Source organism: Dermacentor silvarum, chromosome 2 (assembly GCF_013339745.2).
Source record: "Dermacentor silvarum isolate Dsil-2018 chromosome 2, BIME_Dsil_1.4, whole genome shotgun sequence".
Taxonomy (NCBI): domain Eukaryota; kingdom Metazoa; phylum Arthropoda; class Arachnida; order Ixodida; family Ixodidae; genus Dermacentor; species Dermacentor silvarum.
Window position 1 is genome coordinate 97,405,260 of NC_051155.1, and position 26,744 is coordinate 97,432,003.

General features: G+C 46.7%; 1 protein-coding gene across 1 annotated transcript in view; it reads right to left on the reverse strand.

The window, feature by feature from the left end:
- Positions 1–26,744, reverse strand: part of LOC119441628 (cytochrome P450 2J1) — a 78,799-nt gene that overhangs the window by 45,534 nt on the left and 6,521 nt on the right. The window contains exons 2-6 of the mRNA XM_037706233.2: positions 22,145–22,403; positions 19,314–19,439; positions 13,711–13,817; positions 5,083–5,387; positions 3,910–4,025 (exon numbers count right to left, since the gene is read on the reverse strand). Coding sequence (XP_037562161.1) covers positions 3,910–4,025; positions 5,083–5,387; positions 13,711–13,767 — 478 coding nt within the window. The 5' untranslated portion in view covers positions 13,768–13,817; positions 19,314–19,439; positions 22,145–22,403. The remainder of the gene's footprint in view (positions 1–3,909; positions 4,026–5,082; positions 5,388–13,710; positions 13,818–19,313; positions 19,440–22,144; positions 22,404–26,744) is intronic.

The window sequence follows — 26,744 nt, forward strand, 5'->3', positions numbered from 1 at the left end:
AACAGTGAGTTCAGCATCGTTGCCGAAAGGATCACATTAAATGACGTACGATCAAGTCGCTTTCGACTCTCAGTTACACATTGAGCATGTGAGCACAAATTAGATCTGATTATATAACGTTATTTAGAGTTTCTAAGACGCTTTCCTGTGGTGTGAAGAAGCCCATCTAGCAATGTCGTCCCATGGTAATCCTATTATTTTCTCACTTTCAATATTACGGAGCATATTTCTAAGTTCCATTCAATCGGCAGCTCGCTTCATATAACGAAAACAAGAAAATTCAGTTTATTAACCTTTGCTCCAGAGGGAAAATAAGTTTTACCACGTATCACTCAAAAAATTGATTTCTTTGGCAGTATATGAAAATCCTACTAGTGCACCAGCACCAGCGTAATGACATTCTTTTTTTAAGTATTAGAAACTTTACCACATATTCCTCGCGTGAATAAGTTTGAGCTTCAGGAAGTGAGTAGGTTGTGGAATACTTGTAACATATTTTAATTTGATACTTTAATTCGTTTTCAAACGTCGCCATGGCATCACTACCATTACTATGACGTCATTAGGCAGAGTGAGTTTTGCTGACGTCGCCTGGAAATAACGCTGGGTGTTGTCACGTTGATGATAAAGATGATATAGATGATGATAGCCTGTTATCTACCCGCTGCCATTGGTCGAAAATGACCGGGCCGCGCGCATGTTGTCTGTCAATCACGCGACGTCAAAATGACGTAGCGGGTTCATGCATCTTCATGCAGGTGACAGCGGTTATCCCTTGGAGCCGTGGCTCCTGACCCCGGTTCCCGGCCATCCTCCAACACAAACTGCTGAAGGGAAGTACAACACAGCGCATTCCGCCATGCGTTCTGTAGTGGAGAGGTGTATTGGGCTCTTGAAGAGCCGTTTCCGCTGTCTGCAGCGGTACCGCACCCTCCTCTACGAGCCAGAACGTGCAGCCAACATTGTCGCTGCATGCGCTGTGTTGCATAACCTTCAGCTGTCTGAGGGCGACAACGACGACGATGATGAAAGTGATGATGACAGCAGCACCAGCAGTAGCAGCGAGCTCAATAACATCGGCGACCGCATACCACGCGGTCTGCCCCGAAACAGGGGGTCTTGATTGAATTATCAGAGAGGGCGGGCTGTCCGAGATAGTGTAATCGGCATGTTCGACACAACCCGTGCGCAGCACATGCATTACTTGGAGTGGGTGGCTGCATTTGCGACGTCAACAGCATTGTGAGGATCGCTAGGTGCATACACGCTGTTGTAGTGTCAGCAAGATGTGGTGGTCTAACAGATACGAAATAATTGCATTGTTCATTTCATGCTGTGAAATTGCTGACCAAACATTTTCCATACTCAGTTGCAGTTGATGTATACGTAATGCAAAGCATTCACGATTCGTAGAGAAATGTAAAAGTTGGGTAGTCGAGGGTTATGTTGACCTTACATTTATAATAAGTCAGACTATATAGTAGTAACATATAAGATTGAAAGCAAACTAAATTAAGTGGCTTTTAAAAGTGTGTTTGACATGATTTGCTTACTGCTGCTGTCATCATTTAAATTCCCTGTGTGCCATAAATGTAGCGTGCAGTTTTGTTTTGTAGCCTTTTTTCTTACTGGTATCCCTGACAGTTCTCCGCTGACCTTATGCAATGAAGGACATTAGCGTTCGTTTCCTCGCTTTCTACTCGGGCAGTGAAGCTCACAAAAGCCAAAATGCACAGTGCACATCACACCTTCCGCTCCATCGAACATGCTGTTACACGCACACCTTCTAGGTCCTGCACCTTTTTCTCACGCAACAACCGCAAAATTTGCTCCTAGTGACGAAAATGCTGTCAACTGGCCATCCAACATGTCAAGCGGTGTGGCTGCCGTGAAGTGTGTTCACCCATGAACAGTTGGTAGATTTCAGCAAAGTGTCGTCACTTGTAAATAGTAGAGTCAATAACTGGAATGTTACACAGTAATATTTTTACAGTGCAAGCTAGCACTGCCAATGTAGCAGTGACATGTAAATAAAAACATTAAGCAAAACTGCAGCTTTGTTTATTCTTTAAACTACAGCTCTTTTTTACAGTAAAACGTGTTTATCCACACATCACATGCAATAGCAATTACATTAAAGAACCGTAAAAATCATCAGGCTGCAGTAGTAGAGAAATGCAGCATATATTATATCACCTTGTATAAATATCACATCCCTTTGCACTTACATCTAAAATATCACAAGTAACGGCACTCTATTGCTTCAAAAAACTAATGTGCAATCGATAGTTACACAGAAATAGCACCCAGTTTAAACTCTACCAGAACAGAATGTACAGGTGCATAAATTGTCATGCACCAACAGAACCATATTTATCACAGCCAGATGAATAGGCACATCACCACATGTGAAAGGAACATGCTGTCGTGAAGCCACTTACAGAAAGAAAAACAATGTCGTACTTTGATATTCCCAAATATACAAATGAAATGAAGGAGCATAGGCAAGGAATTTCCATCACATTTTGAATTTCATCACATGTAATGCGTAGGATGGATAACCGATGGACCATTAGGGTTACAGAATGGATACCAAGAGAAGGTAAGTGCAGTCGAGGTCGGCAGAAAACCAGAGGGGGTGATGAAGTTAGGAAATTTGCAGGCGCAAGTTGGAATACGCTAGCGCAAGACAGGGGTAATTGGAGATCGCAGGGAGAGGCCTTCGTCCTGCAGTGGACATAAAATATAGGCTGATGATGATGATGATGATGATGATGATGATGATGATGATATATTCAGGCACGCGCCGCGCGCGAACTTTGTGGCGGCTCTGCTAGTTAGCACAGCGTGTCCAGGGAGAAGCGCGGGAGAGGAGCGTCGTTGTACACACGGCGCATACGCGAAGCGCCTCTGCAGTAGCAATACGGTGTTTAGCTTGATTGCTTCAATGCTCATCACGAAATTGTTTCTGCCCGATTTATTTATAAGTGCCTGTACTTTTTCAATAAGTTTGTCATTGAAGCAATATCTTGCGTTTTGTTTTTTGGGAAACGGGACATTTCTTGACTGAGAGCGATATACAAGCAGACAAAATTTCGAATATGCATTGCTTCTTGTAATACTGCTGTTACGTCTTCCAACGCGATGCTTCATCTGCTAGTCAAGTAAATTTGATCTTTAACAGCGCTCATATTCCAGTGACTATAACAAGTTTCTTCACAGGCGCAGGTTGTTCACATCCGCGGTGTTCTAGATCCAAATACTAAATTGATAAATCTTCAATCGAAGTCAATCCCTGCGATTGTCTCTTGAAAGCATGTTCAAAATAGTTGGTGGTCTACTACGTACCACCACAGACAGACACAAGCTGCACCACCCCGCCGGAGTTAGAAGGTGGGCTCTAGTTTCGGGCCACTTGGATGCGGAGAAAGACTACGGGAAGGATAACTGAATTGAAAATATTATCTTAATGCTTTCTGAAATGGTGTTTGACGCTACCATATAAAGACAGGTAAATTATCAATTTGTAAAAATAATGTTCAGTAATGACGGCCATTTACTACAACAGTATGCTTAGACATTAAGCGCAACACCGCGTATATCATCACTACCTAACTTGCATCGTTGCTGATTAGGAGCCTACGTAATGGCCAAGGGGAGACGGTACATCCACAGAGTGGTAAGTTGTTTAGCACTGTGCACGGCTAATTTGCTCAAGAAGCAGTGTATTGGCGAAGTCATCAAGCAACCCATCTGTGAGACTGCCGGACTTTAGCAATATCAGTCGGAAAGAGTGAATGAAAACACTTCCAATATGCGTAAATAAGTACTATGTGCGAGTTTGCTTGCTTTCTAATTCGTAGCGCTCATTGAGACAAACTAATGCAGAGAAAAATAACTCATACTCACAGCTATACGTGGAGCCGGCCTCATGTTCGTGTCCCTTGCTCTTTCTTAGGTAGGCGTCGATAAAGTCGCGATCCTCGTTGTCACCCAACGTTGCCACGTGATGGGACAGGTGGGTGCTAAAAAGGGCATATTACTTCCTGCGTTACATATTCAGCCAGTCCATTCAACAAGAACGGTTTGTGAAACCTCGACCTAATTTATTTGTTGTTTACTTCCTGCGTTCATTGTTACAAAGGCACACAGTCGAACGCATCAGCCACACATTCGGAAAATGCCTTGCACCATTGTGGCAAGTATAATTTCTAAATGCAATTGGAGTTGGCCTAGCTTGTAATGCATTATGGACAGTATAGCGAAGGGTCGGTATATATACGGGACGAATATTCGACGAGAAAAATACCTAACCCAGCGTTACAACCCTGCAACACAAACATATGTACACATATATACGTCTATACGTACAAATACCCTTGTTCTAACAAGCCTTATTCAATTAATATGCAGCAATAGCGAACGTGACACCTCATCTTTGGACAACGCGAGAAACACTGGTCAAGGGAGGGCCGACATAAGAAAGAACGTGATCACTACTTCGAGATATATTAAATATCCAATCATTTGCGTTTAAAACAATTACTCTACATCGAATCACGGTGTTAGAATTACATCGGATGTTAGTACTGTGGCACACAAGTCTTCAAGTGTTGAATTCATGTCCATTAGCAAATGTCCCACTGATATTTACTAATTGCAACCATTCTGTGCCAAACGATCCGAGAAAGCCATTAGTATTCTAAGCATCGGGTCGTCACAAAGCACTTCTTCAACACGGCGAGACATCCCACCATTGAACGCTGATGCATTCGTGAAATATTTTAGCCACGAGTATCACAAAACTGCTTAATACTATCCAGAATTTTCACGAACTCGGAGTGCCAGAGCTAACGGGGATAGACAATACAACAGCATCTGCATTGTCTTTTCCACGGCCGTACCAATAGTATGTGATTAGAACGATTAAATAGTGATAAAATGTTCATTAAAAGAAATACCAAGAACCCGCAATAGCATCTTTAAAAGCCATTTATTACACCCTAAACATTGAGAACTAATGCGCGCAAATGCTGCAATTTGGTAGCGTAAGTTTTCTGATTCGCAACGATTCAGGCTCACCTTGCAAATTCGTCGATCGATCTCATGGCTGCGATGAGCGTGGCCGTCCGCGAGGACGGAAAGTACTGGGAGAAAGCCGCTACAAACGACGGCAAGGAGGACAGCACGCTGCCGGCCCGACTAGTCATAAACTCGTCACGTAGTGCCTTGCACAGATGCTGGTGTTCTGGGTGCCCCAACAGGTAGCGGTAGCCAAGAACAAACACCCCAATGTTGCTCGACGCGCTGGCAAGGATGAGGTCGAACAGGTCTATGGGTTCCCCTTGGGACTCAGCTATTTTACTTAGCAGCAGTCGACATCCTTCCTGTGTGGAAATGTTATTCATCGGGGAAATGCATGACGAAAGGACAAGGCCACAAGTTGACAAATAAATTTTCATAACGTATGTCCTAAATTCTTTTTTCTGCATGTCCTAAAGTGCCACTAATGCTATCAAAGGTACCATAAGGGGGGACGCTGAATAACTCTGACTATATTTCGCATTCTTTAACGTTCACACAAATACAAGTGCACTACTGTTTTTGTATGCTGCTCCTCCAAGAATGTGGGCATGACGGATAGGTATTGATTCTGTAGTATGTGCATGACAATGCTAACGCCGGTATAGTGAAAGGCCAGCGCTCAGTAAAGTCCAAAGTATTATGCATGAGATAAGCCTGCTGTTAAACCATTGTCATTTTGTATATTTGCTTGCGCAAAGCGACTGTGGTGTAGTGTAATAAAAATTGTTGTTACGTATAGTGGCTACATATGCGGGTATTCAAAACGAGGGCAATCCGTTCAATCACAGGTATGCTTTTTCAGATAACTTCTCTGTCGCAGCTCAACCAACGTACCGCGACGAACGATTGAACACACATTACCGATCCTTTTCATGCCTATATTCAACTGTTGTGCACAATAAGATATTCAAAATCGAAACCACCCATTCTAAAGCGACCGTAGACGCTGTTTGCAGCACTGTGTGTACCTTTGTCTCAGGTGCACACCTTCATCGAAAGTTTGTTTTATTGCGATAGCAATTATATGGACACTTCAAGCGGATTTATGCCGTTGGCGTCGTCGTCGCCATGAGGTTCCGTATAAAGTCCAAGGGCGATAAAATCGTCACCGCGTGCCGTATGTGCGAGTGAAAGCGCGCGGGGGGGGGGGGGGGTCGCGCGCCTTCACGGAGAGCGAACGCACGTCGGAGGGAAAACGCGACTTCTGTCGCGCGAAAGGCCGTGGGGGTATGGGAGGGAGGGAGGGGGGTGACGCTGTGCTGCGGCACCAGTTGTGTATCTTGCAACCGGGCGCAAGGGTAACTGGCGACGCAATCTCCCACGCGAAAGGAGCGAAGCGGGAAGGCAGCGCGGGAGGGAGGAAGGGAGGGGGGGGCGGCTTTTACTCTGCCCACAAATGCATTCTTGTACTTTGCGCCTGTGCCGGCTGTCGGTGTTGTCACCCGCACCGAATCTTGAAAGCGATCTCCACATGGCTCTGACCTTTGTATGCGCTGTGCGTACGCCGCTCAGTTTCTGTTTAAGCGATAGACCGCACGAACCTTTGCTCGCCGCGGCGGCCGCGCTTCCCCATGCCCCCGTTTTGACAGCGGTTGTCTCCGGTCATCGAGTCTATTCATGTTTGCTTGTGCGCGTTGAAACCACGCTTGTTAATTCAGTTAGTAAGCGAATGTGTCAAGTTTATGCAGCCGATAAAACTACTATCCCTACTCCTTATAGCTCTCTACTAAATGCTTCGCCTTTTGTGCGAAACTGCGAAACTTTTTTTTTCAATATAATTGTGGATTCTCACGCATTCTGTATTCACATAATAGACAGTTTTAGTATAGCGTAAAGAAGCAAACGTAAAGAGTTAGCGTTAGCATTAGCATTGCCTACACTACACTGCGCATGCTCTGTACGTAAACAGTGCTGGAGCTCTTATGTACGTACGCTATTTTCGGAATTTAGCGATGAACGCTAACGCACGCAAGGGGAGCTTTACGTACGACAACATGGCGGCGCCAGTCGAAGTGAGCGCTGCCCGCTTCGGATCTATCGAGTTGTCGGCCTGCAGTGTTCGGCTCATTCGTTCCCTACGAATGATCGTGTTTGCTTTAGAATTGTGTGATAATGCTTCGACAGTGGCGTACAGATGACAAATGGGCTTTACTTTCAATATACGTTGTCGATTAGCGGCGCAGTAGGCTTAACGAGAGGGTTTGCTCATGTTTGCTCATGTTTGCTGTATCCGTCTCGATATGGCGCCCAGGTGTATTTGCGCTAGCGTTAGCGTTTTGCTCCGTTCCGCTATACTAAACACTACCTTGTGCCGCGCATTTCAGCATTTTGTTGCGTTAGCGTTGCGTCGCACGCTAATGCTAACGCAAACTTTTTACGCTATTTCTAGTATAGCGTAAAGCAGCAAACGCAAACAGTTAGCGTGAGCGTTGTGTACACCACACTGAGCATGCGCTGTACGTAAACGGAGCTGGAGCTCTTACGTACGTACGCTATTTTGGGGATTTAGCGATGAACACTCCCGACCCTCATAGAACTAATTTCCGGCGTCCAAGCGGCGAACTTCGTCCAATGGCGGCCTCTCGTCGGACGGCGTCAAAAATCAGGAGGCGCGCCACCGACTTGGAGAGGATGTATATTTTCGCCCGCCGCGGGAAGCGTTCAGCGCACGGCGACAAGCCTGATCCAATGAGGAGGCAGCACTTCCGGCCGTTGCATCATGGGATTGAGTTTACGCAAAACATGGCGGCGGTCCCGGTCGCCCGCTTCGAACATAATTTGGCGTTGTTTTTGTAGAATTCACTTCGTTCGTAGCAAATGACTGCGCAAACGGCTTTGCTTAGTCTCATGCCGCTTCGACGAGAGAGTGTTATGGCTAATCTTGACGAATTTTCGAGATCGCTTCTCGTTTCGAACGCGCCTAACCCTAACGAGAGAAATGTTCCTTGAGATGCGAGCGCCACCTGTCGGTAAAGTTGGAAGAGAGGCGCGACGACGGCATATGGCCTCTGCGATGGGAAGATTTCGGAGGCTATGGTACACAGCTTGTGCTGCTGGTCTGTTTCGCTGCAGATCGGCGGACATGGGAAGTAAAAATACAACGCGCTCCTGGCTTCCATTGCCCTGCCTCTCGCACTTTCCGGACACACACACAAGTAGAATTACTTAGGTGCCCTATGTATGCGAAATTCAAAGCGTAATAGAATAGCGTCCCGCACGTAAACTACGGTATCACGCTATACTAAAACTCTCTTTCTGCAAAGTTCGTTTGCGGAACGGTAACACTATTTCTCCTAAACCCGTTATTACGCTTACGTAACACTAAAACTACCTCATGGCACTACCCACTGAATTCGCATGGGCACAATGTTGGCAGAGCCAAGCTGTTTTCTGAGCTTTCTGGAGGTTGCGAATAGCCAAGCGTAAAATGTAGACTAAATAACTCAAGAAAAATTATAAAACACTAAGTTATGACGTTATTAAGTTTCGCAGCATGCTAAACCTTACTGTGGATTACATTTAAAAAACAGCAATCTTCTGCTTCATGGCTGGCACACATTGATAGCGACTCGGCGGCGTTCGCCGCTGGATCGTCGCATGAGGGGCGGTGAGGCGAAAACACGGCGGCGCGTCTCGCTACATTTTTTGACGCGCGAACATCGTCGGGGAAGTTCGCTCCAGGAGGGTCGGGCTTAACGCTAATGCAAGCAAGGCATTTCATACGTAGGGCAAGATGGCGGCGCCTGTTGAAGCGAGAGCCGTCCGCTTCGGATCTATCGAGTCGTCGGCCTGCACTGTTCGACTCATTCGTTCCGCACTAATGCTCGTGTTTGCTTTAGATTTATGTGATGATGCTTCGACAGCGGCGTACAGGTGACAAATCGGCGTTGCTTTCGATATACGTTCTCAATTATCGGCACAGTAGGCTTTACGAGAGGGATTGCTCATGTTTGCTCATGTTTGCTGTATCCGCCTCGAGATGGCGCCCAAGTGTATTTCGCTCATTCGCTCGGTGTAAAGCCGCGATGTTGAGCAGGCCCCTTCTTGAGGACACGTACAACCTGCGCGGTCGCTCTCGTTCCCGAAGCATGAGGGTGTCTATGTCATCCCAACTTAAAAAGGACAGGTAATATGGGTCCCACAGGACGCTCGATCGCGGCGTGCAAGCATTATTCGGTGTGTTTCGCGACTCTGGCAAAAGAACACTGAAACCAAACACGTACATGCGTAATTAACAAAGTGACTGTGGCTTTGGATAAGCTTGACTTAGGGACACACTTGTGGATTCGGCATTAGATCAGCTCGACATTTTGTGTGGATTTGGCTTTCCAGTAATTTGTGTTTGTACATCTAGATGGCGCCGTATATGTTTGCGTTAGCGTTTTGCTTCTTTCCGCTATTCTAAACACTACCTTGTGCCACGCAGTGCACCCTTTCTTTGCGGTAGCGTCGCGTCGCCCGCTAACGCTAACGCAAGAGGTTTAGGCTATACTCAAGCTCACTACTAAAACTCACTAATAACCCCATGCCCTATCGAAGTAGGTTCACAGGAGTGCGTCAATTGAAATGGCACTGTTCGAAGAGAAGTCGCATTCTCGAACGGTTCACAATAAAACACGACTTCATAGCCGTCACACAAATTTTTGAATGTCGACAACTTTCAAAATCTTGAAGATCACGCTAACGAGCTTAGTTATAGTGAAATTCAGGAAACCACTTTATCAATCACTTAATCCTCTTTTCTGTACTGTTAACCGATAACTCAAATTAACAATTGACATTCACACTTGTAGTACTGAATCGGTATGCATTAGTCAAAATACTATATATGTATATATTTCGGTCACATTGATTTTAGGGGCGAAGCTCCTTAGGGTGTGGGTCTGTCCCTCCTCTGTAGTATGTAGTAGTAGTAGTATTAGTAGTCGTCGTCGTCGTAGTAGGTAGCCACGTCTACTTTTATGAAAAAAAATTCCGAAAGTTGTGTCGGTAGCGCGGAATCGAACCAGAGACCCATCGCTTCCGAACGCGCGGCGCTAACCACTACGCCACGAAGCGCACATGGACACACGCACCACGATGACTATAAATACCCAACATTAACGAAAAAATGCGCGTTTCTAACGCGTTTGTGCTAGCGCGTTACGGCCCGTGTAAGATACTGGTGTAAGACGCTGTGGCCTCTCCGCCTTACCCCCGTATTCATAAACGCTCCTCGACTTGAACTTGACTTGCCACCGCCTTGGGCAGCGCGTTCGAAACGCGTTGAAGGCGGTGGCAAGTCAAGTTCAAGTCGAGGAGCGTTTATGAATACGGGAGTTATACTCTCTCAGCAGTCATGTGATGGCGTCGGCAAACGCGGTGCACTGTTCCGGCATGTGTACAGTGTACTAGAAGAGTTATTCTAGTACACTGTAGGCATGTGTAAACGGCTGCGTAAGACGCTGTGGCCTCTCCCCCTTACTAGAGAGTACTGCACGTTTCTAACGCGTTTGTGATATCGTCCCCTTAAGCGGGAGATGGTGCAATTATAATGAAGGGCGCTGTTATAAAATAGGAATGACGTCACATATGGCGCGTGTCATTGGTGGCAGTCAATCGTTCGATTTAGTGCGGCGAGACTGGGCGAATTACGCGGAAGATTCACGTTTTACCGATGATTCCCTCCGGAGCTTCACCCACTCATCATCATTCACCCCGTGGATATGCGGTGTTTTTAGGTCACATTGATGGTTGCCAGTAGCACTACGAAATAGCGAAATAACAATCACCCTCTTTTTTTGGGGATAACATTGAAAAAAGTGTTACGATTTACGAGGAAAAAATACGAACAGTTTCTATAAACGAAGTAAATCTAAATCTATAGGTAAGCGATGTGGTTCTAATAATAATGAAATGAAATCAAACTTTATTGAGCTTGCACATATTCGCTTGAAGCTGAAGGACGTAAATCGCTTCCATTTCTTTAACTTACCACGCTATTCTTTAAAATAATCAATGTCGAAATGCAACCGGCCCCTTCTCACAATTATTCTAAACCCTCCCATTTCCTCAAATACTGAAAAAAATTGCTCCTTAACGAGTATGTCATCGTATAAGTATTATAGGAACGTGTGCGTCTCCTTTTGCCCCATGGCCCTGATCTTGAATGACCATATGGCCTTTTTTCGTGATCTGGTTCAGTTTGCCATAATCGACACAGAGTCGTAATCTTTCTTGTTAACTAGTGCAACAGGTGATGCCCAAGAACTTGTCGTTGGTTGAATTACATCATCCAGAATTTGCTTAACTTGATGACGAATAGCATCCTGTTCTCTCTGCGACACACGGTAAGCGTGTTGGCGGACAGGTTGGACGGTTGGTTGAGTGATGATTGTGTGCTGTGTTAGAGGAGTCTGCTTGACCTTCCACGTTGTGGCAAAACAGTCGCTAAATGATGATAGTAGGCTGAGGAGCCTCTCCTGTTCGGGTTGTTCCAGCTTTGGATTGACGTTGACGTGACTGGTAGCGTCCACATCGCTGTTTTCCTGCATCGACATGGTCCTTACAGAAGCACGTGCGTTGAATTGATGCAATGTTTCAAAGTAGGCCATGGTGCTATGCTTCGCAGAGTGCTTGTATTCGCCACTGAAGTTAGTAACTAGGATCGTGGTTTGCCTATTTTGGAGCTCTACGAGACCTCGTGCGACCCCAACTTCTCCATCCAGCAAAATGGTAAGGTTACCTTCGGCGATGCCTATATCTAAGTAGTCTTGTGGGCACACAACGTGGACGAATATGCTACTTCGAGGCGGTAAGGTTACGAAGTCATCGACCACGCGTAAAGCCGCGCGATGATGTTCATCCTCCATATCCGGATCCGAAGAAACATATTTAGAAATAGTCATGAACAAGTCACGCAGAATAATGATCGCCCGATATTCCTGAAAATATCCGTGCCCAATGTAACCAGCCCAGAATACTTCGGCAGCACAAGACGCTCCGAAGGTCGATGTACAATTGCAAGTCTGGCGGTGCATCGTCCAATGGGTGACACGAGGTGTCCTCCATACGTGACCAGATGTGGGCCGTTCCACCATGTCAGCACTTTGCGTAGCCGAGTGGCCAGTGAGGCACTCATAACCGGGTAACCAGCTCCCATATCGACAAGTGCAGTTACCGGATAACAGTCGACGGAAACAGCAATAACAGCATTATTCCTTTGGCGGTTTCGAAGGAAGGCGTCAGCGTCACGTCGCGAGGGGGCGGCGTCGGTGGAGGATATTGGACGGTTCGTATGACAGTAGCCTCACCCCCGGAGGACGCCGTTTTCAGTTTTCCCGGCGTGGGCTTTCGCCGGTGACTCCAGTGAAATCAAAGGCGGGTCGAGCGCGGTTTAATGATGCGTGCCGACGAGGTGATGGCGATCGCGACTGTCTCCGCTGAGGGTCAGGAGGAAGACGGTTGCTTTCCAAGTATTCCTCGATTTCGTGCAGGCGTTCGCCATAGCGCGGGCAACGGGTGTCCGGGTGGTATCCCCGCAGATCAATCTGTCGGTACTGGCAGTCGCGATACAAGTGTCCAGCCTCACCACAGGGGTAGCACAACGGACTGTTGTCGGGAGCACGCCATACCGCTGACTTCCACGGACCAGAACGAAAGTCTGCTTGCAGAGTCGTGGGGTAGCTTGGGCTTGGGAAGCGTCGAGGAAGCCCTGCAGGTGGCTGCGAGAAATGGGCCGTCGACGGCGTAGAAACCCGAAAAGCATCCGTGTACGACAGCGTGGGAGATTCGGTTCGCGTAGGTGGCGAGGGTTGAACCACCTGCCTGATATCGTCCCGAATGACATCCGTAACAGCCGCGGCACTCGGCGGTGCCGATGTATAAATACTTCTGGAGTTCTTCTCGAACATCTTGTTGCATTAGTTCGGCAAGAGACTCCCTGTCATCATTTGCAGGTAGAAGCGAGCATGCAGCAGTCATGGTGGTCTCGCGTTCATACTGCGATAGCCGCTGCCGAAGCATGCGTTCCACGACTATTACCTCACGGACGAACCGAGACACTGTTGTAGGAGTAGTGCGCACGAGGCACGCGAAAAACAGTTCTTATACGCCTCACATTATAGACGCCCCTTCTTGACTTCTGGCATTAGTGGGTCGGCCCGACGGAACAATCGTGCCATATCTTCCACGAACATGGCGACGGCTTCGTTCAGCATCTGGAGCCTCGAAGATGGTGCCTGTTCGGATATTTCTTTCCTTTCGGAGATGCTGAAGGTGTCACGAAGCAGTCGGTAAAACTCCTACCAGTTTGTAAATGCAGCTTCGTGGCTCTCGTACCACACCCTTGTCGCGTCAGCCAGGCTGTTTTAGCCGCAGCAGCCAACAAAACAACTTCTTCTTATCCTCATCTAGCGTTACTAACGCGTGGCAATATGCATACAAACCTGTTTGTTTCCATATAAATCGAATAATAATATAGGGAAATAACACGGGCCTTAAGAGTATTTTTATTCGTAATTTAATTAAATTACAGAAGCAAGCGACATGAGCACGCAGTCTGTAACTCTCCTTTTTTCCCCTTTACTTTGATAAAACTAAGATAAAACGCTCTTTGCACAGCATATTTAGACAACAGGTACTTACAGCGATGACCTCTCCCATGGCAGGTCTTCCGAATCCCAGTTCGCGGAGTAACTTCATTGAGAAACGGCGGTTTTCGTCCCAAGACTTGCCTCCGTAACCGCCAAACCCTGGAAAGGTATGTGTTAGCCCACTAAGTTTTGAAAGCGACGCGCGCAAACACATGCTGTCGATTTAAGCCCTAGCTATGGTGCATAGAGCCACATGCTCCTATATGCTTTCCGTGCCTGCCAATCGGTGGCAAAATCTGCACAAACCAGCCATCGCACCTAGGTCTCAACCTCGTCGATAAGTGACGCGGTAATCCCAGAATTCTTCGAGAATCCTCAGTTGTGGTGAATTTCAGTTTAGCATCACTGTCAAGAAGAGATAAGGGAGAAAAAGAATGAAGACAGCTTACCGTGCAATAGTTGGCTACATAAACATGCATGGCGGCTGAAAGAAAGTGTGGGTAGTCGGAATGCTCATACTCAGCGAGCCAAATTGTAAATGGTAAATTCAAAGTGTCAAGAGCATCTTTGGTAATCAGGCACAGCGAGTGGCAAGAAGACTTGACTGGACGTAGTGAACTTGCGGACGGGAAGAAAATTGCAAAGAGAAGGAAGAGCGCCAATATTCGATTTCGTTAATGATGTGGAAATTATGCTCTTAGGTGACTCCCGAAACAGCTTTCGGTTTCTCACTACGTGCTACATAAAAGAGTTTTTCCCAGCATTAAAAGATCTAGCGAATACACGTGAAGTGCCTCGAGCGACTAGTCGCGTGGCAATTTTGCGTGTGTATTCGCGGGTTTCTTTCACGTTTGGAGGAGGAGGAGGAAAAGTCTTATTAAAAAACGCCATCAGATCCCACGCCCTGTGGGAACCCATGTTATGCAAAGCAGTGTGCGGGAAGCCTACCAAGTTAAAGAAGCGACCATGAGAGCACCAAGACGTAGGTGGCTCTTTCACGACCTACATGACACGCATGTCACGACGTTCATGTCATGAGTCCTCGGGAGTCCCTTTAGCTACACCTAAGAGACCTTAGGGCGAAAGCGTTAGTCATACCCGTGACTATGACTTCTACCAGCATCCTGTAGTGTTTACTTCACTTAGTACCCACGTCCGAACCCTTTTTAGTGGTTTTTGAGTGCTATACTTTTTTCGCTGAGTCATTGTCATTTTGCTGAGTCAGGCTCATGACTATGACCTCTACCATCGTCCTTGAGTGTTCCCTTCACTTACTGCCCATGTCCGAACCCATTCCAGTGGTTTTTGAGTGTTAATCTTTTTTTCGCTTAGTCATTGTCATTTTGTTGAGTCATTCTCACGACTATGACTTCTACCAGCATCCTTTAGTGTTTCCTTCACTAAGTGCCCCCGTCCGAACCCATTTCAGTGGCTTTTGAGTGTCAATATTTTGTTTGCTGAGTCGTCATTTTGCTGAGTCATGTTCATGACCATGACTTCTACCATCGTTTTTTAGTGTTCCCTTCTCTTAGTGCCCACGTCCGAACCCATTCCAGTGGTTTTTGAGTGTTAATATTTTATGGCTGAGTCATTGTCATTTTTGCTGAGTCATGCTCATGACTATTACTTCTACCAGCATCATGTAGTGTTTCCTTCACTTAGTACCCACGTCCAAACCAATTTGAGCGGTTTTTGAGTGTTAAACTTTCTCGCTGGGTCATTGTCATGACCTACATGACACGCATGTCATGACATTTTTGTCATGACCTATCGTTTATGTTCTTCATACACTCTTGTCATAATATATCAATGTGGTACCCACCAAGTTAACGAAACGACCATGAGAGCACCAAGACGTAGGCGGCTGTTTTATGACCTACATGACACGCATGTCATGTAGGTCATAAATTGCATATCATTTGTGTTCGTCATATCCTCTTGTCGTAGTATGCCAATTTTGGTACATACCAAGTTAACGTAACGACCTTGAGAGCACAAAGTCGTAGGCAGCTAGGTAGATAGATACGGTCAAAGCAGCAAATGTTCGACAAGAAATGCTTCGCCTTTGAAACACCAGTCAATGAACGTCAGGAGAGAAATCCATCTCCCCCGTCGCCCCTAGCCGTCCGCTGGAATACCTTGAGACACAGCAGCAGCAAGGGTTTGACCGATGATGTCCTGCTGGACGTTGGGGTCTGGGCTGCGGAACAAAGCCTCCCAGTATTCTAAAGTGCGTGAACTATCATCCTTAATTCGACATGTCCACACCATGTGTACCAGATTTGCTGCCTCATCACAGAATTTTCACTTTGACCTGAATACTTCTGGGTGCCACTTGCTGTAGAATAGGGGGTTTGAAAAAACCCCCATCTGTAATTTCCTCCACATGACCTCATCTTTGTTACTGAGCATTCTGTGCGCTCCCGGGTAAATTTGTCGATTTAGTCTGTAGTGTACTGTGACTTCCTGTTACGCACGCATATCCTCCTTCTGTTTATAGTTTCGGTGACTTGGGAGGTTCCAAAGGTCAACCGGTAAGTGAGACCTCGGGCGGCGAAATGAGCCTCCTCGTTCCCTCTCCGTCCCTGGCGAGCTGGTGCCCAAATGAGCAGAACCATCTGTTCCCTGTTTAATATACGGATGGCAGTCTCCGTCACCCTCCCCGATTCGTAATTTCTCACAGCGTTTTCGGAGTTGCTGATGACCACCTTTACCCCACTTTGGCTGACGGCCAAGGCTATGGGCACTTCCTCAGCTTCAACCGTCTCGACGCCACTGACTGTGCAGCACGCCATCGGTGTTCCATATTCTTTAACCGCCCCGGCCGCACGTGCCACTTTGCCGTCATATACTGCAGCGTCCGTATATAGGACGGAAAAACGCTTTTATGTAGGACGTATTGAGCAACCGAAAGCTGTATAGGGAGTTTTTCATGTTGCTCTGCTGTTTTCTAATTGACACTTTTTCTGTAATTATATTATTCGGAAAGGTCCTTAATTAATTTACTAAGGTTAATCATGTAATTTGGCGGAATGCAAAAAATAATCTGAATACCTCCAAGCGACGGCAAACAACAGTACGCACGTTGTGTCTAGGTACGTCGAATTTGCATATTTTTAAATCTTGGTTCATGGTAGTTGGGACACCCTCTATATTCCTCACCAATTACCACTCAAAGTTTCAACACTTAGCTGGAACGCGGTTTCTGTGGGAGCATCTTTGCAAAGTCGTCCCTTGTCCACGATTTACACAGCGTATTTCATTAAAAAGGGCCTAAAATTGCGAAGAAAGTGTTCAACAGCTTTTCGTGGTGCCCGGTTTATGCAAATACGAAAGCTTATTTTTCTCGGAGCACATGGGCGACGGTAGCCACAGCTTCTCTGAGGGGATGCTGCATATTTATTCTTTTTGGGGAGCGGTGTCCATAAACAAACGGTACACTATCCCGAGAAGCTTCTCAGAAAGGTACAGGGGCGCGCCTCTATGCTGCTGCTTGATGAAATCATCTGACGGCGCCGACGATTCAGGCTTTGTGGCGAAACTGAAACACTCATCGCATGCTACGTTCTCGCCCATAGTTCTGGCCAAGTAACTGCCTGCGGTAACCAAAACCATCACTTCAGAAGTAGGAAACAGTGTTTTGTCTTTGCCCAGAACCTTCTACTGTAGTGCTACTTGTAAAAGGGAAGTCCTACAGCACGTTCACTTTCTATTGCCACACTGTCATTGTGTACACGCTGCTCTCCTCAGCCATCACATTACTGGTGCTTGGCGTCGTAATAATGACCCTTATAACGTTTTCTCTACACCAGACAGCACAGCTCGGATATCTGATCGTCGCTGCCGTCCGATTTCCTGAGCAATCAAACTACTTCCAATGCAGGCAGCATTGCGACGAAGTACACTCAGTTCGCTTTCCGTGCGAATCACGTTAAAAAAGCAACAGTCTACAAACTTCCAGATGCATGCAAGCAGACGACAACGCTTATTTTGCACGTTTCGGAGTGAACGCAGCACGCCAGGTGATTCTGGGATGATCGCTCCCCTGCCGGAGAAACGACTCAAGACGAGATGACAAAAAAGGAGCTTTAAATGGGGCACCGTAGCCGATAAGCGGCCGTGGAAAAGAATATAGGAAGCTATGATACAGCTTAATACACACCGTAAGTAAGCTGCAAGGCGTTTTACACCCAAAGGCTACAATGAAACGCGAAACGCCCTTGACACGCCCTTATTTTGGCACTGTTCTATATAGCACCAACTCTGATGAATGCGCCAAAAGTGCACCCCACCTTATTTCATTTAGTGCAAACTAAAGACCCAAAGACTTTACATAAAGAGGGCGGGCGAGTGGGTACTTCTTTGTGGTTAACTTGAGCTGTTGTAATAAAATACAAAAAAAAACACGAACACAAGAAGATCGCAACAACATTACAACAAAATATTAAGTAAGCAAGACACTCTTACAGTAAATAGGTCATTTATATAAAGTAAACACAAATAGATAGAGTGCGAATGATGTGATTTATGCTTGATGCGCGATGTCCCAATGCTTAACGTGTTTTACAAAAGATGATCATTTAGCTTTGGGAAAAATATTTTGCGGTCATGGCGGGAGAGAGTGATATTAGGTAGGCGGTTCCAAGGCATATTAACCTTACGGAAAAAACGAAGGCTTAAACGCCATTGCACGGCTACGTGTGCTTGTGAGGGCATAACTATGACTTTGGTGTGCGGACGTGCGGTAGGTGTTTTAGAAATGTAGAACAGCGGGACGTGAGATGGTGCGGCGAGATGTAAGAATCGGGAAGGAGGGTGTCCGTTCGAATTCTGGGAAGGCTGTTTTCTGGTGAGTAATCTAAGGTGATAAAGCGAGCGGCGCTGTTCTGAACAGTTTCTATGTACGTGGTTTATCACTCACGCGTACGTGCACCATATATATATATATATATATATATATATATATATTGTTGCACGTACGCGTGAGTGATAAAAACGACGACCGGTGATCGTGCTTGCGGTCCCGGGTTGGAAAAGAAGAAGAGGACGACGCTGAGTCCACCAACCAGCTGGCCGCTCTTGCGCTCACCTTCGCGACCTAAAATAAACGGCCCCCTTCATCCGTAATGGTGATAAACGGTCTACTTCGCGCGTAACAATATATATATATATATATATATATATATATATTCAACTAACGCAGATTTTAAGGTAAGTTGTCAGCAGCTAGTGTCCATAGAGCCTTGGGGGGGGGGGGGGGCTTCTCCGCACTATGGCACTGATCAGTCCCACCTCAAGATGTTAATTCCTGTAGCATGCCACAAGGGCAGTCACTGTCTAGAGGGGTATCGCAGGTGTGGAGGGCATTAGGAGATCCCGGAGCAAATGTAACTCCGTGGTGTGCACTGACCTGTATTGACACGTCTTGACAGATAGATCTACATTTTACAATCATTAAGTATATATTAGAAAAACAAACGTTAGGCTGTGAATCGGTAATATAGACTTCATTCACACGTCAGTACAGAACGACTAGACGTATCTCCGTAGAGAAACACTTATATTTCTGTCTCTTTTGTGTCCTCCTACTCATTATGTGTAACAGTATTGTTTCATTGCTTTTTTTTTTAATTCTTACATGCTGCGCATTCTTACCTAAGTCAACAGTCTCGCTCAGGAACCCAACTCTTCGAGCGATACAGCAAGTCCTTGTGGTTCAAGAAGGTCCGTATTATGTCCAAGTCGTTCAAGACGATGGTTTCCGAAGAGCCGGCCTTAACCCTGCAATAGTGAGACGTAGCATTTCCTACATGCTCATGTTTTGTACAAACGCATTTGTTCCTGGACATCTAGTGGAAAAGCACGTGTAACGAAGAAGAGTGGCCGGTGCCTATGCAGCAATGCCACCTGCATGAGCTCGTGGTTGCTGCGTTTCGCCTAACATCTCCGACTGCTGCCCGTTCTCCCGCGTCCCATTGCAATAAACCTCATTTCAAGTGGTGGAGGTGCTGAGCCTCGTGCGAACTGATAACGGAAGTGCCGCTCCTCCGACGGCTTATTCAAGACCTACACTGCACTGCGCCTGGAATATTATTATTTTTTGCGTTACCTGTAAAACTATGTGCGACAGTTCATTCACTCCTATGCTCAGTAAAGCCCCTCTACCTTCGGAAAAGTACCGCCATCATTTGAACAACGCCGCGTCTTTCTCTCCTGTATCTCTGATTGGGCGATGATAGCGCGCGCTTGATATACTTTTTTTTCCGCCTCAGCTCCATGTCAAAAGTCCCTCTGCGCAGCCACCGTCGCTGGCGGCGGCGGCGCGCGCCGGGCGGAAAGCTTCAACGATAACTTTCGAGGGGGCGCCACCGCCGACTTGCTTTCGCAAGGAAAAGGTAAATATAAAAATTAAAAGAACAAGCGGTTTAGGAGAGGAGCCGGCGGAGGAGAGAGGCGATCGCGTTTGGGAACGTATAGGGGCTTTGATGCTCAGTTCCTTCCGGAAAAGTGTATCGGTCACAGCCCCTTCCGTGCCCTAGTCAACCCTTTTATCGTATTGGCATCGACATATACTGTCCGCTTCCATCGACTTCAGCTGCTAAGCTCTGGAATACCGTCGCTATGTATCCCTTGAACCGCTATACTGAAGCAGCCACTCTACCGTCTGCCGCTGCCCGTGACGTTGTATCGCTCAACTTACAGCACTCCGTCATCAGCCATGGTGCCTCTCGCGAACTCCTGAGTGATAGAGACCGTGCCTTCTTACAACATTTTGTTCTCAGCCATGGTGCCTCTCCCGAACTCCTGAGCCATAGAGGCCGTGCCTTCGTTTCCGATGCTTTGGTGGCGCTGCTCGATGAATACGGAATCATCCACCGTACCAGGACTGCATACCATCCGCAAACCAACGGCATGACAGAGGGCTTCAACTGCAATCTTGGCCATGTGCTGTCAATGTACGTCGTGTCTGATCATTCTAATTGGGACCAGGCTCTTCGTAACATATGCCTCCAATTAGCGCCAGAAACTACTACGGGATTTTCTCCCTACTTCTATGCGGACACGAACTTTCCAATACTTTTGACACGATCATTTATTAAAAGCCTGATTCATCCGAAAGTGCTCCGCTGTCCGAAGCTGCTCGACATGCTGAGGAATGCCGCCAGGTTGCTCACTCTTTAACTACCAAGGACCAGTGGAAGCAGCAATCCCGGCTACCTGACGACCATTCTCTATGCACTTTTTTTTGCTGGTTCATTGGTTTGGGTTAAGGCACTCACGACCACACCTGGCCTGTCACTAAATTTGTCGCTAGATATCATGGGCCCCTACAGAACATGGAGCGAATGTCCTCCGTTAATTACCTTGTGGAGCCAGTCACGCCGTCAACAGACCTGCGCCATCGTGGCCGCGAACTTGTCAACGTCCATCACATCAAGCCGGACTACAATTCACTTGTCGTGCCTGCGCCTTAAGCCGCCACTATGGCGTCTTTTAGTGCTGAGCGTGATTGTAGCCGAAGAAAAGGGACCGGCGCATAAGCAGCCTCAGCCACCTGCGTGAGCTCGTGGTTGCTGGGCTTGGCTGAACATCTCCGGCTGCTAACCGTTCGCCCGCGTCCCGTTGCAATAAAACTCATGTCACACGCTATGTATGAGCGACGACAAGTAGGTATGATGGCGCTGCTGCTCCAAGAAACACACAGCACTACCTCCAGGGCGCGGCGCGCATATCGTTGTCGCAACATGGCGTGCCGCTAGCGCAGGCTGCTGAGTGCCTGATACCGGTAGGGAGATGTATTGTAGGATATGCATAAATTTAGGGCAAGCACGGGCTAATCAATGTTAATTCCTCTAAAAGCATAGCAATAAAGCGATAATTTCTTTCACAACGATTGTCCTCCGAAATCTCATGCTCCCTTCGAGGCTTTGCCTATGACTTCCATGTAATATGATCGGTGGTCTTAACTTTTGAATGTTTCTATAACTGCCTTTAGAAGAATTACCGTCAAAAGAACGCGGGATCACACATTTCTGCCCGATATTCAATGAAGTCCTTGCGAAGTGTCATGGTTCCCGCCGCGCGCGAGCTTGCTTCGAGACGATTGATTATTAGCGCTCCGGTCTGACAGTGATGCAACTTGTATCCTTCGAAGCTGCAGTGCACGACGCCGTATATCTTGGTGATGTATAGCCGGTAACAGTTTTCAGATTGATCTATTCTTGCGGAGAAGGTAAGCATGAAGGACTTAGAAATACCTCACCATGACACCTAATTCTCATCAGCTCATTTGATCTACCGCGAAAGCTAGCGCCATCAAAGTAGGCAGAGGCGATTATAAAAGAGCGAGGTGCATCAACTTGCGTAAAGGCGTGCGGCAAATATACACTACCCGGCCATTTTTTAGCGTAACGTGAAAATATACTTGCTTCTACAAGCTTAAAGCCTTCTCTGCATAGCACTGAAATAAATAACAGTGTCGATACCTGACAACAGGTCCGTATATTCGGGACCAGGCAAGCGCCCGCTGTGCACTCAGACCACTGAGCAGGGTCTTGATGTCGCCGAGAAGTGGCAGGTCTGAGGGCCCCGGCGGCAGACGCGCGCCTTTCGGAATCCGTCCCCGGTATCCTCCATTGGACGAGATAAGGGCTGTGACCACCAGCAACACAAGTACGAGAAGCACACCGACTACCGCCGTCGTCTCTGACGCAAATTCCATCGCAGCCACGTGCGTGGATGGGGCTGAAAAATAGAACCAATGCAATGATAATATAACCGAGCGGCATGACCAACGATATCAAATGACGGTCATTCACAAAGTTGGCACTATTTTTACTAACAAACAAAATAACGGAGTTATAAATCGATATTCTTTCTACCCCTTGAGACAGGAAATTTCTTTACGCCAGACACGGCTTTCTATCCCTTTAAGCCCGACGATTATAAAAGAAAGTTCATATTTATTCCTTGGATTAAGAATGAAGTAAACACGCGTTTTGTTTCGACGACGCACGAACTGCTCCCGTCTATTATTGCGCATTAGGATAAACCAAGTGCGCTGTTATGAACGGCAAGCTTCCTCAGAGACAAGTGAATTTCTAACACTTCGCTGTACTACACGAGTTCAAGCCGTCTTTTCACTGCAGCAGTTCTTTTGCTCACCTCACACTCTCGTGTGGAGACAGACGGTGAGCTTTTCGGTCCGACCCGCTGCTGCTTCGGCTGCTGCTGCTGCTGCAGGTTCTTGGATGCCGCCGAGTCCTTGAATTTCCCAGTAAGCAGGGTGTCACTATAACTTCTCAGAGCAAGGTGTTATTTAGGGGAGCCAAGCTAGCTGCGTGTCGAAGTCCGAACGGACGGTATGACAAGCATCAATCGGTTTGTTTGACCTCACGCTAGAGCGGAGCCGTTTATCACCGACGCTACTGTGGCGCTCTCACGCCTCTGTCTTGAGGGCCCGTTTGTCAAGCCTCCTTCCTTCACATAACGACGAACGAGCTAGGCAGTGATCACAATAGGCAAGGCTTGAAAGGACAGTTGGCTCTGCGCTTAACCTCAAGTGCCTCAACGACAGCAGCCGTCTTTGTCATTGTGCTTCTTTCCGCACGTGGGGCACACTGGCGTGCAGGGCATTTAATGGGCAAACTGTATCGCCGCCTCTGTTACTTTCGCTTCCCTTTATTTAGCTGTCGGGCTCCACTGGCGCACAGCTAGCGTGCGTGCACTAGTGTGCCAGTGTGCCAGTGCTAGTGTGCCAGTGTACACTAGTTACACTAGTGTGCGTACAGATAAGGTGGCCTCCTGGAAAACTACGGTATCGAAAGTACGACATGTTCCTCGATTTGTGCTGCGCATGATTCCACTCTTATTCTGCATCATTATAGCGAGCAGCCGGTGGTCACAATCTTCATGAAAATCATTATGCGTTGATAAACCAAACAAAACATACACCAGCGAATCGCGTGCTGTCGTCAGTTCGCGTTGTTCACGGCCCTTGCCCGCTTTCCTTATATCTATTGTGGTTAGCTGACAGCAGCAAAATGTACAGCGTCCTAGTGAGACAACCTGCGAACACGATGATGTTGCTCAAGGGGAAGACACCTGCTTTATCGCAACTCTCTTGCACTCCGCTTCCGAGTGCAGCGTCCGATTATTGTCCATTGAGTAGTAAAGCACTCATAGATAAGAGATTTAAGAAGACGTGTTATCTTGGTGCCTATTGCAATGGAGCCGGTTCAAATGCATGTAAAACGCTGAAATACATTTATGAGAGAACCCCTTGACAGATCAGAATAAAATCTGTTGTATTTCAGATTCATTACGGGCAGAAATTGGATTTTGGTCAGTTCAAGCACGCAACATTCTGATTTAGGGCTTGAGAGATTTACGAAAAGCAGCCCAAAATTGGTAAGCTTCAAAAATATAGAAGCACAAATTTTTCAAATCGCCTAAATCTGCACCCAAAACGGATATCATAACTTTCTAAACTGCATCGCTTAGATCATCTAAAGAGCAAAAAATGGTGTAAAGATTTAAGCTTCAGTGAAACTGTTACAATGTTCGCAAGAGTCATGCAAAAGTCCCAGCCGCATATTCGTGGTACATTTCAAAGTGGTATATAACATAACACTTTTGTCCGCAATAAATGTATATTGTTACGAGGAAAGAGGTGGCCGCTTTGCCAGTGGCCGCTTTGTAAATATCCCTGTAAATATGTTTTAAACCTCCTACCTCACAATATTATGGGGAAAGAGGTTTAAAATATATTTACATGGATATTATACAAAGCGGCTGCTGGCATACAAAACATACAAGATGGCAAAACCATTCCGCGCGCCATCAGAGAGCGTCGTCGTCTTCCGTACAACTTCGTCTCAGCTTCGTCTCGAAGAGCGCTTGGTAACAATATTATATGGTTCAGGTTATAATACTTGATAGTTACTGCTGTTCTTTTTCGAGTTATGCAAATTTCATCAATTTTATAAAAAACAATGACGGGGTAAAAAACACAACTGCTAGATTCAGTAACCAGAGCTTTGCTGCTTCATTTGAGTGCAACAAATTGAATCAAATTCAGCGAGACGGAGAACAGAACCTTTTCTAACACGAATTCCTGCCAACTGTGTCAACTTTCTGTGCTTACCTGCCGGCTACGTTCACTTTAAAAAGAGGTAGCAATAAAATATCCGTGTAGCAAGTGTCCCAGTACACAGCTACTTCAACACTAATTTATGCGCCTGATATTCACGGCGACAACAGTGCGGACTTTATGAAACAAGGCGTTAGCCTAGATGTCGTCCTTTATGTATGATCTATAGCGCAATATTATGTCACCTGAGTGTAGCACAGCGCGAAGAAGCCTGCACGCTATCTAAACGACATTCAACGTCTTTTACACATTTGATGTATACTTACGCGGGGAGATCTACTGCTTAGTTGCTTTATATTGGCTGTTCCATGAACTTTTAAAGAAGCTACTTTGAAAAAGTCGTACCTGTCAAACAATTGTGACCAGTGGCGTGAATGCTCGCTTTCACTCGTAGATAGAATATTGTGTTTGCTGTGCGCATTTTTACCTACTTAGGCAACAATACTCAATTTTTAAGTATTCAATCCTGGACATTTACTCTACTTCAAAAGATATCGCAGAGATGTTCTATAAAGTTCCATAAATTTAGCAGTTTACGCCAATCTTTTGAAGTGAGATATTATACGAAGAGTTCCTATATAAAATGTAAGCAAAGATGTGCAAGCTTTGTGCACTCGAGGGCCGTGAAAATGACACCACGCACCAATCTGCTCATTTAAAACATTGAAAAGGTGTTGTAAATTAAAGACGACGTGAAAATGTGATGACGCTCACCCATGCAGCCAACCGCTTGGTAAACTGGGCATATTCTCGGAAAATGTGAAATCTTAAATTCGATAACTTGGTCCATTTCAAGACAGCGTAAGATCATCACGTGACAAGTACTGAAAATGGCTGGTAGGAGCCTCTTACAAATCGGGTATATTCATCGGACAGTGTACTGGCGATGTTTGAATGTTGTAGGAGGAGGGACCCAGAACACAATGTCATAATTGTCTTAAATACGGTGCGTCTAGAGTCTTGCGACCAAACCACAGCACTTGCCCTAAGCGCACTTGCCCCTGTGCGCAGCAAGTTGCTAATTCGAAGGGACAAAGTTTGGGGGTACAAATAGACTTGCTGGCAAGATGTCAAAATGGTCGATCAATTTGCGCAGTGACAGTAAAGTCCAAACGGCACACACTAAAGCGCCCTTTGTAGTTACTCGCGGGACCTCACACCTCACGACGCTTTCAGTCGACTCCCCCCGCTCTGAAACATCTCTCCAGCAAGAAGCTCTCCTACAACTTTATTACGTGCCAAAGATCATGACGGCATCAGGTGGCCTGCCGGCCAGGCACCCAAAGCCTTGAACCCTCCCGAATCATATCTACCAGACTCGTCCCGATCTTCTCAACTTTTCAGCACGTGCCTAGGGTCATCATGCGAGCTACATTTTCTGAAAAGAACAAAGGCATCACTGCCGGACCCACTTCCTCCAGCTAATACAGCACATTGTTTCTTGCGCTTGCAAGTTCGCCTCAACATAGAGTATCGGGTGTGCCTTTTAGCATGCATACGTAGGGCCGATGCAGCCACTAGTCCTCATCACGCGTGCCGAGCTCAAGCCCGTCGCGCACTTCGACAGGCGTCCGTGAATTGCCACGTCGGTAGACCTGCCGTCAACACATATTTGCATGCAAAGCCGACGTACCATGGACCAGCGTAGACCGCTTTCTCTTTGCATGGCCATCCCGCGCCTGCGTCTTCGCATTTGACGAGAGTTCTCTGTCCTCCTACACCCTATTTGAAGACACTGGACAGCCAGTTCTAAAGAACTGTGAAACCTACGCCACACCCAGGACGCCCAGCCCAGGTCATTTAGGACCTCACTAGGGAGCCTGCGCGCTTACATCTGTTTGCGCTCCTAAATAATTGTACTCTGTTTGTAGAACTATCCGCACAATCTTCACATCCAGCGCCGGATTAAGGTGGGGGCTATGAGGGATGCAGCC